We start from the raw sequence: 13,594 nt of genomic DNA, 5'->3' as shown, positions 1-13,594 counted from the left end.
AAGCCTTGTTCTTAATCTTCAACATCCAACACGGAAATCAGAACAGCCAATTATATTTGTTGTCGTCTACCGAGCTCCAGGTCCGTATTCTGAATTTTTATCTGAATTCTCAGAGTTTTTATCATGTGTAGTCCTTAAATCAGACAAAGTACTTATTGTAGGTGATTTTAATATCCATGTGGACGTTGACAGCAATAGCCTTACTACTGCTTTCAACTCATTACTGGATTCAATCGGTTTCAGTCAGACTGTGCACAAGGCGACGCACTGTTTTAACCACACCCTCGACCTTGTGCTGGCGTATGGTATTGAGATTGAGGATTTAATAATATTTCCGCAGAATTTGGTATTATCAGATAATTTTTTAATTACTTTTGAATTCTTGCTACCTGACCATACTAAACTAGATAATGGCTTCTACACTAGATGCCTATCTGACAGTGCTATAGCTAAATTTAAGGAAGATATTACAACAGCATTTGACTCTATGTCGTGCCTTAGAATAACAGAGGACCACTATGTTAACCTCAGTCCCTCTCGGGTTGATGCATTTGTGGACGGTGCTGCGACTGGCCTACGGACGACCTTGAACTCTGTCGCTCCTCTCAAAAAGAAGACGATGAAGCGAAGGAAAACAGCTCCTTGGTATAACGAAACAACTCGCAGATTGAAACAAGTCTCGCGAAACCTCGAGGGTAAGTGCCGCTCCACCAAAGTGGAAGAATCCCGTCTGGATTGGCAAGAAAGTCTCAAAACCTATAGGAAGGCCTTAAGAAAAGCCAGATCAGACTATTACTCTTCACTAATAGAAGAAAATAAGAACAACCCAAGGTTTCTTTTCAGCACTGTAGCCAGGCTGACAGACAGTCATAGCTCTACTGAGCCATCTATTCCTCTAGCTCTGAGTAGTGATGACTTCGCAGGCTTCTTTAATGATAAAATTATAACAATTAGAGATAAAATTAATCACCTTTTGCCATCAACTTCTAACAGTTCATCTTTAAATACAGGACCGCTAGAACGAACGACTAGTCCGGACATATACTTAGACTGCTTTTATCCTATAGACCTTCAACAATTAATGTTAAAGATATCCTCAGCTAAGTCATCTACCTGTCTCTTGGACCCCATCCCAACGAGGCTACTCAAAGAAGCGTTACCCGTGGTAAACACTTCACTACTAGATATGATCAATATGTCCTTATTAACAGGTTATGTACCGCAGTCATTTAAAATACCTGTGATAAAACCTCTTCTGAAAAAACCGACCCTGGATCCTGAGGTCTTAGCAAACTATAGACCTATATCTAACCTTCCCTTTCTATCCAAGATCCTTGAGAAGGTGGTTGCTAATCAGTTATGTGATTTTCTACATAGCAACAGTTTATTTGATGATTTTCAATCAGGATTTAGAAAGAATCATAGCACAGAGACGGCACTGGTGAAAATTACTAACGACCTTCTAACAGCTGCAGACAAAGGACTTGTCTCCATTCTTGTTTTACTAGATCTTAGTGCTGCATTTGACACTATTGATCATACAATCCTGTTACAGAGATTAGAACACTTAGTCGGAATTAAAGGAACTGCACTAAGATGGTTTAAGTCTTATTTCTCTGAGCGATCCCAATTTGTTAACATTAACGATAAACCCTCCAAGCACACCAAAGTTAGCCATGGTGTTCCTCAAGGCTCAGTGCTTGGACCAATTCTATTTTCCTTATATATGCTTCCTCTAGGACATATTATTAGGAAACACTCAATTAATTATCACTGCTACGCAGACGATACCCAATTATATCTGTCAATTAAGCCAGATGAAAGTGGTCAGTTAGCAAGACTTCAAACGTGTGTTGAGGATATAAAATCCTGGATGACCCACAACTTCCTGATGTTAAACTCAGACACTGCCGAACTTCGTTTTCGAAAGATATAGCTACTCTGGATGGTATTGCCCTGGCCTCCAGCACTGCTGTCAGAAATTTGGGAGTTATTTTTGATCAGGATATATCCTTCAACGCCCATTTAAAACAAACCTCAAGAATAGCCTTTTTCCATCTTCGTAACATTGCCAAAATTAGGAATATCCTGTCTCAGAATGATGCTGAAAAACTAGTCCATGCATTCGTTACTTCTAGACTAGATTACTGCAATTCCTTATTATCAGGTTGCCCAAATAAGTCCCTTAAGACTCTCCAGCTGATCCAGAATGCTGCAGCACGTGTTCTGGACGAAAACAAAGAAGAGATCATATTTCTCCTGTATTAGCTTCTCTGCATTGGCTTCCTGTGAAATCTAGGATCGAATTTAAAATCCTCCTCCTGACTTACAAAGCTCTAAATGGTCAAGCACCATCATACCTAGAAGAGCTCTTAGTACCTTATTGTCCCACTAGGGCACTGCGCTCCCGGAATGTGGGGCTACTCGTGGTTCCTAGAGTCTCTGGAAGTAGACTGGGGGCCAGGGCCTTCAGCTATCAGGCTCCGCTTCTGTGGAACCAGCTTCCAGTCTGGGTTCGAGGGGCAGACACCGTCGCAACATTCAAGAGTAAACTGAAAACCCTCCTCTTTGACAAAGCTTATAGTTAGGGAGTGAGGAGTTGCAGCGTCCACCTAACCCGGCCCACCTCCTTCTCCTCGTAGTTAGTTATGCTATTACAATTCTAGACTGCAGGGGATGCTGTTTCCTTCCTATGACACACTGAGCTGCTCTCTCATCTCTACTTGTTACTTCTGTATGCATCCTGTCCCAGAATTGCTTGTTACTAATCTAGCTCTGGGGAGTTTACTCCCCGGAGTCCTTATGTTTCTTCTTCGCAGAGCTATGCTCTGTGATTCTCTGCAAATCCCGGCCGCATCCTGCTGCATCCTGCTGCATCCGCCGCATCCACCCATGCTCTGCAGCGCCACACTACATCCCGCAACGCCCTGCTGTGATGTTCCTATGCACAGAGTAGTCTGGATCCGGTATAGGGGACAGCACTACTCAGTATGACACAATGTGCCCTGCTATGACATGAACTTCCACGATAACCTTCGACGTCACTGTGACCTTTAATGTGACTATTACACCACTGTTCATCACACCCCCAACCGGCCCGTCAGACACCGCCTACCAAGAGTCTGGGTCTGCCGAGGTTTCTTCCTAAAAGGGAGTTTTTCCTTGCCACTGTCGCGATAGCCACTGCTAATGCTTGCTCTTGATGGAATTACTGTAATTGTTGGGGTTTTGGAAATTACAGAGTGTGGTCTAGACCTACTCTATCTGTAAAGTGTCTCGAGATAACTTTTGTTATGATTTGATACTATAAATAAAATTGAATTGAATAAACAGCCGACCTTTAACAGCACATATGCTGAGTGATCCAGCTGGGCCACAGCCTCTTACGCCCAATCACATTTTGACAATGAAGTCTTCCATAGTCTTGCCACTACGACACCTGGACTAACAAGAAGACCTTTATCTTCGCGCAAAGGTGGCGTAAAGTTCCGCACTTAGCCAATCGACGTTTTGGTCTAGGTGGAAAAAAAAGAAACATGTTAAATCTGCAAGAGAGACAAACAAAACCCGAAGCCATGCGCAGGTCAACGATATCATGGGTAAGTTGACAATGCACCGCCAAATGCACCAGAGTGGAAACTCGCTAAGGTCATTGAAGTGTATCCTGGTGAAGATGGACATGTGAGAAAGCTGCGATTGCTGATCAGTGAATCAGCACTGGATGACCAAGGAAAGCGGCTCACAAAGCAAACATACCTAGAACGGCCTATTCACAAGACGATTACCCTGCTTGAAGCTGATTAATGCAGCCTTGGTTGTTGCTACCTCACTTAAAAGTCTCGTAATTTCAAGTTGAAATCTTTAAGTTAATAAGAAATCACCAGTGATTTGGTGGGAATGTAGCTGCCAGCACAGACAGTTGCATAATTTAAGTCTCATAAAAGGAATAGTTTTAATTTGATTAATAAATAAATAAATATATTTATTTTTCTGTATCTCTTTTATTTTGAAATATGTGTACAAGCTGACCTGTTTTTTATGTAGGCTTATATAGCGGAACTATTGTTCTGAGGTTCGGTTGGTTCAGACGTTTATTGACGGTACATCAGCATCGGAGCATGCAGCACATGCCGATTCAACTGCGGCTCGTTAAGTTAATTGGTAATGTCATTGTATTTGTAAGTTCAACGAGAGACACATGAGAGAGAAGTTGCCTTGTAACCTGTGTTTTCACTCCCCTGGAGTTAACGCGGCCAATGAGGTATGCATAGTTCTTTTAATGTGTAATTATCAATGCAAAAGCATAACTGTGTGGCGTTTTATTAACAGTCAATCTAACGTTGTGTTGTTTATTATTCATGTGCTATTCTCTGTGAGAATATTCTTATTTCTGTAACGTATGTGATTTCTATGTTTTATTTAGTTCTCACGGCATGTTTGACGGCATCGACGATGACGTAATTCAACTAATAAATGCCCGTAGACAAGAACGCCTTGTGTCCGTGTCTGTTAACTGGAGGGAGCTACAACAATTGCAATTTCTCGATTACTACTTTCATTGAATTCTGGGTATTCAGTTTTATAGCATTTGAAAAAATAGAATGGTTTCAAAACCTGACTAAACATTGACATCCACACGTCTGTGATTCTCCACCAACGTTCCTCTAATATTAGTCAAAATCATTCATCATTTCAACATTAGGTATAATCTCCTAGAAATGAGATTTATTGACCATGAATTCCAAAAATACGTGTAAAACTATTGGTAATAAGTTGGTGTTAATGAAAAATAGCATTGAAAATGTAGAAAGAAATTGACAACAAAATTGAGAAAAGTTTTTTTTAAAACAGTCAAGAACTGTTAATTTTGACACAGAAGGACAACAAGTGCATGGTCGACCAGAAGACAACACAAGGGTTAAAGAATTCAATACAACATAGTGCATACAGACGCACACGTACATAAAGTACACAGACTGTTGAATCACTCTACATGGACAAGCTCATGTTGCATGCAGAACCTGCCACTAGCCAACAAAATTGTACACTGCCGTTTTGTACAACACATAATCGTCATAATGTGTGCAGTAAGGGTAAAAATTAACGTTTGTGTGTTTAAGATTGAAGCAAAATTTCTGGGGTTTAGGCTGGCTTGCTTTGATGGACAGGGGGGATAAATGAGTTATCGAAGCGGTTGAGTCTACACCAAGGGGGGGGGAGTCTGAAGCGAATGCCTGAAGGGAGAAGCTGCTACTCATTGTGGAGCACATGGGTGGGGTCTGAGATTATCTTCTGGGCCTGCTGGAGGATAGTATTGTCAAAAGTAGAGTGTGGGATGCTGTCTGACTGGTTTATATATTATGCCATTCCACTTGCCATTATTGTTATTTAATATCAATGTAGAATTATTGGCTCAAGGGCGCCCTCTCTCTGCAATAGTAAAATGCCACTGGCTGTTGTGTATTCATTGCCAGTTATGAGAGATGTGCCCAAGGTGAGTTGCAGAGTGCAGCATGGAGTATGGATATTGTGCATTTATGTCCGTATATTCACTGTATGAACATATGTTCACTGTAATTTATGAACATATTAATAAGAGTTACAAGTGGATTGTTGTCTTTTTCAAGTGCCAGAATGTTAAAATAGCGGCATAATGTACTTTCTAACTAACCTCTCTAACATGCTATTCTTTTGTAGTGTGCTTACACGCAGTAAGCTACTGTGAGCCAACTGTATGACTGACCAGTACATACTCTGTACCTATTCAGATAACAAACAGGCCCATCGCGGCGTAAAGAGCCACTATTCTCCCGCTCGTCATTCGTCATTCTACACACAACACAGTCATGGAAGTGCGACGGAGCATGGTTACAAAAAAACAACAGAATAATGCAGGGTGGCACTGAAAGGTCAAAATAATAAGTACAGACAAAAATTTTGACTCTCGTTTTTATTGTTTCAACATCAGATTCTCCACACCAGTGACTGATGATGATGATGATTGGCTCAGGAGGTCTTGACAGAGGTGGATGCGGAGGTTGAAGAGGTCACCACTTTGCCGTCGACCACCTCCTCCACCACCGTCACCACGCGCTTGGTCGTGGTGCTCGTGGATGACTTGGTGCTGACGCTGTCGACCAATCAGAACACAGATCTCAATGCCTCTGGTAGGTGTTATCAAAGACACACTATAGCTAGGTATTAGCATGCAGTACGACATTATACAAAGTGTTTCAGGTTTCGCCAACGTGAAGTATTTCAAAGCTTTTCCACCCTGCAGGGAACAAATTATGTATTTATGACTTACTCAACCAGTCCTCTAGACCAGTGGTCAATAATATTCCCCTTTTGATTGGTGTTTTTAAGCTAAGTACCCCATGAGCAGCGGCAATAATTTTTGGTAGGAAATAAAGTCTCTATAAAGAGGAACAATACAGCGATGTCAGCGATAGATTTACTAAACAGCCTTGTAACTGAAAAACATTTAAATGCTGATGAAGAAAGGCGACAAAAAAAATTCAAATAGTGACAACCTTGGGAAAAAAAGCAACAAAAACTTTACACAAAAAGACAGTAGAAAGAAGGAAGGAAGTCAGGCAACACTAGGTCAACAAAAGTGACAAAAAAATTCCAAAAAGTGACACTTTTAATACTATGAAAAAGCGACAAACTTGGAGAAAAAAGGACGGTTGAAAAAAGGAAGGAAGTAGGGCAAGAATAGGTCGAAAATAGTGACAAAAACGTCAAAGCAACAAAAACTTTAAAGAAAAGTGACAAACGTTTGACAAAAATTTGACAAACGTTGAAAAAAGCGACAAACTTCACTTCCTGAAGGTTACCACGTGACGCAGAATTTGAATGTTCTTTTCAAACAGGACATGAACCCCGGTCTCCTGGGTGAAATTCCTGTGTTTGTCTGACCCATTCCCCCCCCAACCTGCCTCCTTGCCAGGACATTTGGCCCTTTTATACTTCCTCAAATTATTTCCTGCTTTGCTCCCATCAGAACTACTACGGCCACTAGAGGGCACCACTAGAGGGCACCACTCGGGCTGCTTTAACAAACGACTTATGTTGGTGTTTTTCAGGGGAGGACTGTCTCGACTTACTAATTACTTCTAACTACACAATACTTCACTTATTTACTTGTTACTGGCTAAGTGAGTAGTTTAAAGTACCTGCTGCTCTCTCCGTCCAGCAGCCTCCTGTACTCGGCGATCTCCATCTCCAGTCTGGTCTTGATGTCCAGCAGCATCTTATACTCCTGTCCCTGTCTCTCCAGGTCAGCCCTGAGGTGGGCCAGCTGCTCCTCCAGACTGCTCACCTGGAGCGCAACAACGACAGGATTTACAGGTGAAAGTCTTCACCAAACTGCAGAAACATGAAGCGAAACCGTTGAAACAGTCACCGTACCTGCATCTGGTATCCGGAGAGCTGCATGGCGTAGCGGTTCTGTGTCTCGGCCAGAGTTCCCTCCAGCGACGCTTTCTGCAGAAACCCACAGACTCAAGTTACTGTCAGATATGTCAAAACTTGACTTTCCTGCTAAAGTTCCTCCGGTGCCACTCACCATGCCCAGCATGGACTGCAGCTCGATCTGCAGGGACTGCAGCGTCCGCTTGATCTCCGTGACCTCCGACCGGGTGGTGTTCAGCGTGGTCGTCGTCGTGGTCACCTCTTTGGTCAGTGTCTCCGACTGCAAAAACACAGAACAATCTGTTCATGAACATAACACACAGGAAACATGCATAAATGGTGACAGTGCCGACTGCTGCCTTTACTGTCACAATGCAGCGCAGTGCTAAGAGTGCTGAATTATGGGAAATCCACACTAGAACCTCTGATAAATGGTAAATCGCGTTAGTATTTGTAGAACTCCAGTAAGGCTGGCAAAGGTGTTTTATTCAGTTTAAACTGTGAAAAAAGTGTTTTTTTTCCCTCTCTAATAGAGATGATGCGGAGTCATAAATAAAGTAGTCATGACAAAAACATGGCTTGTGTTGTATCTTGTTAGATAGTTAGCTAGCTTATTTAATAGCTTGGTGGACAGTTAGTTAGCTAGCTAGCTTGTTGGATAGATAGTTAGCTAGCTTGTTTAATAGAATGGTGGATAGTTTGTTTGCTAGCTTGTTTAATATCTTGGTGGACAGTTAGTTAGCTAGCTAGCTTGTTGGATATAGAGTTAACTAGCTTGTTGAATAGCTTGGTGGATAGTTTGTTTGCTAGCTTGTTTAATATCTTGGTGGACAGTTAGTTAGCTAGCTATCTTGTTGGATATATAGTTAGCGAGCTCATTTAATAGCTTGGTGCACAGTTAGTTAGCTAGCTAGCTTGTTGGAGAGTGTGGTAGTAACTGGTAACGAAGTTTGTTAGCCATACTAGCTTGTTAGATTGATAGTAGCTAGCTTGTTTAATAGTTTGGTGGACAGTTAGTTACTTGCTAGCTTGTTGTGGATAGATAGTTAGCTAGCTAACTTGTTTGATGGATAGTTTATTTGCTAGCTTGTAATTTAATATATTGGTGGACAGTTAGTTAGCAAGCTAGCTTTGTGATATAGAGTTAGCTAGCTTGTTTGAGGTTATACGTTGGATAATTGTTTGCGCTTCTTTAATATCTTGGTGGACAGTTAGTTAGCAAGCTAGCTTATTGGACAGATAGTTAGCTAGCTTGTTTAATAGCTTGTTGTATAGTTTGTTTGCTAGCTAGCTTTCAATTTCCACCAACATGCTTTCAAAAGGTTGCAGAACAAATGAGCAGAAAAGGCTTAGTTGAAATTCTCCCAAAAAAAAAATAAAATACGTTTGTTTGCTTGCTAGGAGGCTCAGTTCTCAGTTTAGCATCTGTATTAGAGAAAAGAATAACTTTATCCAATGTTTAAAGTGAATCGCTGCACTTACTGTAGTTCCACAACTACATAACATTTCCTGTTACAAGTACAATGTTGACTGTATAGTTTGTGTCCCCTTAAAAGATTGCTCTTGAGAAATGTTATGTTTATTGTCCCGCCCGACTGTTAGATAAAATGTACGCCCATGCATCCCTCTCTGCGTCTACAAGAAGTGACCTCACAGTGTTACCTTGGTCTTGAACCAGGCCTCCAGCTCCTTGTGGTTCTTGGCAGTGATGCCCTCGTAGTACTCTCTGATCTCGGCCATCATCTTGTTGAGGTCCTGTCCCGGAGCGGCGTCTACTTCCACGTGGACCTGACCGCTCATCTGCGCTCGCATCGCCAGCAGCTCCTGCAGACAATCGGCGGGAAGCAGAGACAGACAACAAACAACGGGAAGCAGAGACAGACAACAAACAACGGGAAGCAGAGGCGGACAAACAGCGGGAGGAGGAAAAACAGTGGGAAGCAAAGGCAAACGTGAGTCATGTCTTCATTAGTCCTCACAAACAGCTGATTCAGACTCGTGGCTTTAATATTTCTGTTCTAGTTCAGTCTGACATTGGGATTACTTCTTGTCTGGGAAAGCAAAGCGAACCTAAACAGATCATCCAAATTAATGCTGAAACACAAAAATAATTATTTAAAATACGATAAGAATACAAAATATAAGAAATATAAAATAAAATAAAATGTACTCAACACATTCTCATTAACGGGTTTGTATGATATCCTTCGACTTTGTTCATAGTGCTCTCACCTCTTGGTGGTTCTTCTTGAGGAAGATGAGTTCCTCCTTCAGACCCTCGATCTGCATGGTCAGGTCGTTCTTAGCCAGTTTCAGCTCGTCCAGGACTCTCTTCAGCCCGGCGACGTCGGCCTCCACTGACTGACGCATGGCTAGCTCGTTCTCATACCTGCAGGGGGAATGACGGGGTCAGACAAACTTTATAGACTCTGTCAGGAGTCAGAGCTGCGGGGAAACTCAAAAGAAATCGCTAGCTAGATCAACAGATTCTCACTTTTACACCATCATGTAAAATACGGACGCTTGGTCAGGTGGCTTTGGCGTTGTTATTGACGCTAAAAGTCTCCTTTAGCGTGATATCTAAAAGTGCTTTATCTAAACGCACTTGGTCGGGACTATTGCCGTCACTTTTGACGCAGTAAGGTTAAGGAAAAGGTCATGGGTGGGCTTACGTTTCCCAACCGTTGGAACGGTTGGGTTTAGGTAAACAATAACGGGACGGTTGGGTTTAGGAAATGTGACACGCGGGACATGATCCCGGTCTCCAGGGTGAAAGTCCTGAGTTGTCTGACCCATCCACTACCCCAACCAACCTCCCTACGTGGATTTTGGGGCTTTCATACTACTCGCTACCGTAGTCACTCTTAGTGCTGCGTCATCTTCAAACCCTGTGTAGCTGCTGTTCTCCACGGTACCTTCTACGCTGTAGTGCACTTTTTGCGTTGCTTCAGACTTCAGATTTTACGAGTTCGGAGTGAGAACGGGTTGGCTAGAGAACAAAAAAACTAACTTTAAATAATAAAAAAATAAATACAAATGTGAGTGTTATTTTTAACATTTAAATATGACATTAAAAAAATAAGATAAGAGTTTGAAAGCAGCATTAATATTGTTATTGCACATATTGGATGGCAGCATTAAAAAAAAAATTACACGTTTTATAAATACAAATACTATTAATGCAGTGTCATAGTCCACAAGAGACCCACTGCAGGGCATTATTAAGGGGGGTTATTTTGAGTTCAGGAGTGTGATGCTTGTTAAGATGTTAATTTAAATGCAGATAATCAGGACATGTCGGCTTTAATTAAAGGCCGATATTTTGTGCATAGATGATTCTGTCAGACTACAAACATCCGGACAGATCCGCTCTTTAATTTCCTGTTGCGTGTCAGAGACTGTTGAAGCCCCTATATTATTATTATATTATTATTATTATTATTATTATTATTATTATTATTATTATTATTATTATTAAATAGAAACAGATTTATGAGTTTAATTGCCCGCCTGTTGCATGATGGGACAGGAATATCTCACCTGTCAATCAACTCACACCTTCATCTGGTTATCAACCTCGATCTGTGTTGTTTGCTGTTGTGGTTTCGCAGGTGTGTGTGTGTGTGTGTGTGTGTGTGGATGTGGATGTGGATGTGGATGTGGATGTGGGTGTGGGTGTGTTTGTGTGTGTGTGTGTGTGAATCCCTGATTCAATCAAACTCACTCATCATGCAGTAACTTAGCGTGCGTGAATGTTTGCGTGTGTGCTTTTGTTCATGTGTGCGTTCATGCGTGCGTGCATGTGTGCGTTCATGCGTGCATGAGTGGGCTTTGTGTGTGCATGCTTGCGTGCATGTGTTCTTCGTGTGTGCGTCCCTCCGTGCATGTGTGTTTTTGCGTGCATGTGTGCGTGCATTTGTGCGTGTGTGGGTGCGCAGACTCACTTGCCCCTGAAGTCGTCTGCAGCCAGCCGGGCGTTGTCGATGCTGAGATGGATGGCTCCGTTCGCCTTGACGGCCGCCTGAATCTGAAGAAAGACGGAGCGCTCATTACATCACTGTTACATCACCGACCGTGTTCATGTTCTTTTCAAGGATGACAAAACATTAAAAATAATACATATTTGTCAAAAGGGCAGCACGATATGAAAATGATATGTAATAATGTTGAATATTGCATTTTCTTTTATTGAGCACATTGAACATAGAATTGAATATAAAATGCAGCACTAAAAAAGAATGACTGTTAAAGTGCAGTTAAAGCTCAGTAATCCCTCCTCACTACATACTGAGCTCTCTCTTGTTCAGGTGAACCTTTCTTTCTTCCTCCGCTCTGCATCACATCAGTTTGCACCTGTTTCCCTGTGAGGAAGAGGAGGCTGACTGTTACCTTGGCGGTGATGTCTGAGATGGTGGCGTAGTGGGCGCTGTAGTCTCTGGCGGACGGGCCGACCTTGCTCTCCAGGAACTGCCTGATCTTGAGCTCCAGCTCGGCGTTGGCCTTCTCCAGGGAGCGCACCTTGGCCAGGTACGTGGCCAGGCGGTCGTTGAGGTTCTGCATGGTGAACTTCTCGTTGCCGATAACGCTGTCGTTGGCGCCGGACACGCTGTAGCTAAAGGAGGACGAGCTGCCGCCGCCGCCGCCCATGCTCGCCCTGAGGCCGCTGCCGGCCGTGGAGATGCGGACACCGTCGCCGCCGGCGCCTGCGTACACGCTGCCGGCCCTCATGGCCGATGACATCCGTCCGCCACCGAAGCCACCGGTCAGGGAGCCGCCGGAGCTCCTCATGGAGCTGGAGGAAGAGCGAGACACGTAAGAGGTCATGATGGATGGATGGATGGATGGATGGATGGATCTTTCTGCTGTGAGGCGACACAGAGAGAGTGAAGAGCTGCAGGGCTCGGCCTGCTCTTATAAACCTCCTCCAGCCAAACAGCCATCAATCACTCAGCGTGGCAGCGGGCGAGGCAGCTTGCCAGGTATGAGGTGTGGCCGGGTAGGGTCAGAGAAAAATGTAACCTTTAAAATGCAGCAGTGGAAGAAGTACTGACACCACACTGTGAAAAAACTAAAAGTCCTGCAGTGAAAATGTAACTTAAGTAAAAGTATCATCAGGAACATGTAGTTAAAGTATTAAAACATTGTAGAAAGTGTAAAGGATCCAACCAGTTGTGTGTCTAATGGTCTAATCATTTCAGCTGGACTTGTAGGTCGTTATATTGTTGGCTAGTTTACTTTAGAATCAAACATCAGATTTGATAAACTACATGTGTTTTGTGTGCAGGGATCTTAATGTGTAAAGTAACTAGTAACTAAAGCTGGAACAGATGAATGTAGTGGTATAAAAAGTCCAATATTTCTCTCTGAAGTGTAGCGGAGTAGAAGTAGAAAGTGGCATGAAAAGAAAAGACTCAAGTAAAGTACAAGAACCTCAACATTTGTACTTAAGGACAGTACTGGAGTAAATGTGTTTAGTTACATTCCACCAGGGGGAAATATGTAACCTTTTAAAAGTGCTCACTTTGCGTGACAGTGCCAGTTTTGTTATGGAAGGTGTGCAGAAGCTCCGGGCTTTGTGCGACCTTTGGATTTGTAATTACAGAGGAAGGAGTTGTGTGTCGAAATACGCCGGAAAAGTGTAGTCAATCAAACGCTCATTAGCAGCAAGTATAGTGTAGTTCAGCTCCAGCGAAAGCTTTTCTAAATGTCAGTTCCTGTGTAGAACGGGTGTGGGCGAGATGATTACACATTTACAGGAAGGGTTACAGGCACAGGGGTTAACGTTAACCGTAGCTTGTGAAATGACATCCTCTAATTACCATGAAAGAAGTCAGGTTTATTACTTCGGTCACACACAAAGAAGTGTGTTAAATCACTTGACACTAACTGGGGAGGCCTGCAAGAGCAGAAAGATCTGCAGGAAGATGTTGGGTGGGGGAAAGTCCATTGATGCAGTACACTTTATTCTAAACTCCAAACAAAACAGTAGAGGATTTTGTATGCAGATGATGATCAAATATATGCATACAAATGTTTGGTCCAGATGAGTTGCAGGTTTTTTTGTTTTTTTTAGTGAAATACAGGTAAAAGACAAAAGGGAGAAGTAGAATAAAAACACAAATGAAAAAAGAAAAGGTAGGGGGCATGTTTGGCTTAGATTCTCTTATCATAATACGCA

The 13,594-nt window shown here is 42.6% G+C and overlaps 1 protein-coding gene across 1 annotated transcript; it reads right to left on the bottom strand.

Annotated features, from left to right (window-relative positions):
* Window positions 1–5,933: 5,933 nt before the first annotated feature.
* Window positions 5,934–12,295, bottom strand: LOC120574792 (keratin, type I cytoskeletal 13-like). Its single transcript, XM_039825243.1, has 8 exons — window positions 11,806–12,295; window positions 11,361–11,443; window positions 9,649–9,805; window positions 9,079–9,240; window positions 7,571–7,696; window positions 7,414–7,488; window positions 7,179–7,324; window positions 5,934–6,130 (listed from the first exon to the last, which is right to left on the bottom strand). The coding sequence occupies exons 1-8, from the start codon at window positions 12,238–12,240 to the stop codon at window positions 6,007–6,009; spliced, it is 1,308 nt and encodes a 435-aa protein (XP_039681177.1). The 5' UTR covers window positions 12,241–12,295; the 3' UTR covers window positions 5,934–6,006.
* Between the last annotated feature and the right edge of the window lie 1,299 nt (window positions 12,296–13,594).

Source organism: Perca fluviatilis, chromosome 15 (assembly GCF_010015445.1).
Source record: "Perca fluviatilis chromosome 15, GENO_Pfluv_1.0, whole genome shotgun sequence".
In the NCBI taxonomy this organism is placed as follows: domain Eukaryota; kingdom Metazoa; phylum Chordata; class Actinopteri; order Perciformes; family Percidae; genus Perca; species Perca fluviatilis.
The sequence above is the reverse complement of the archived record's forward strand: the minus strand, read 5'-3'. Positions and strand labels throughout refer to the sequence as shown.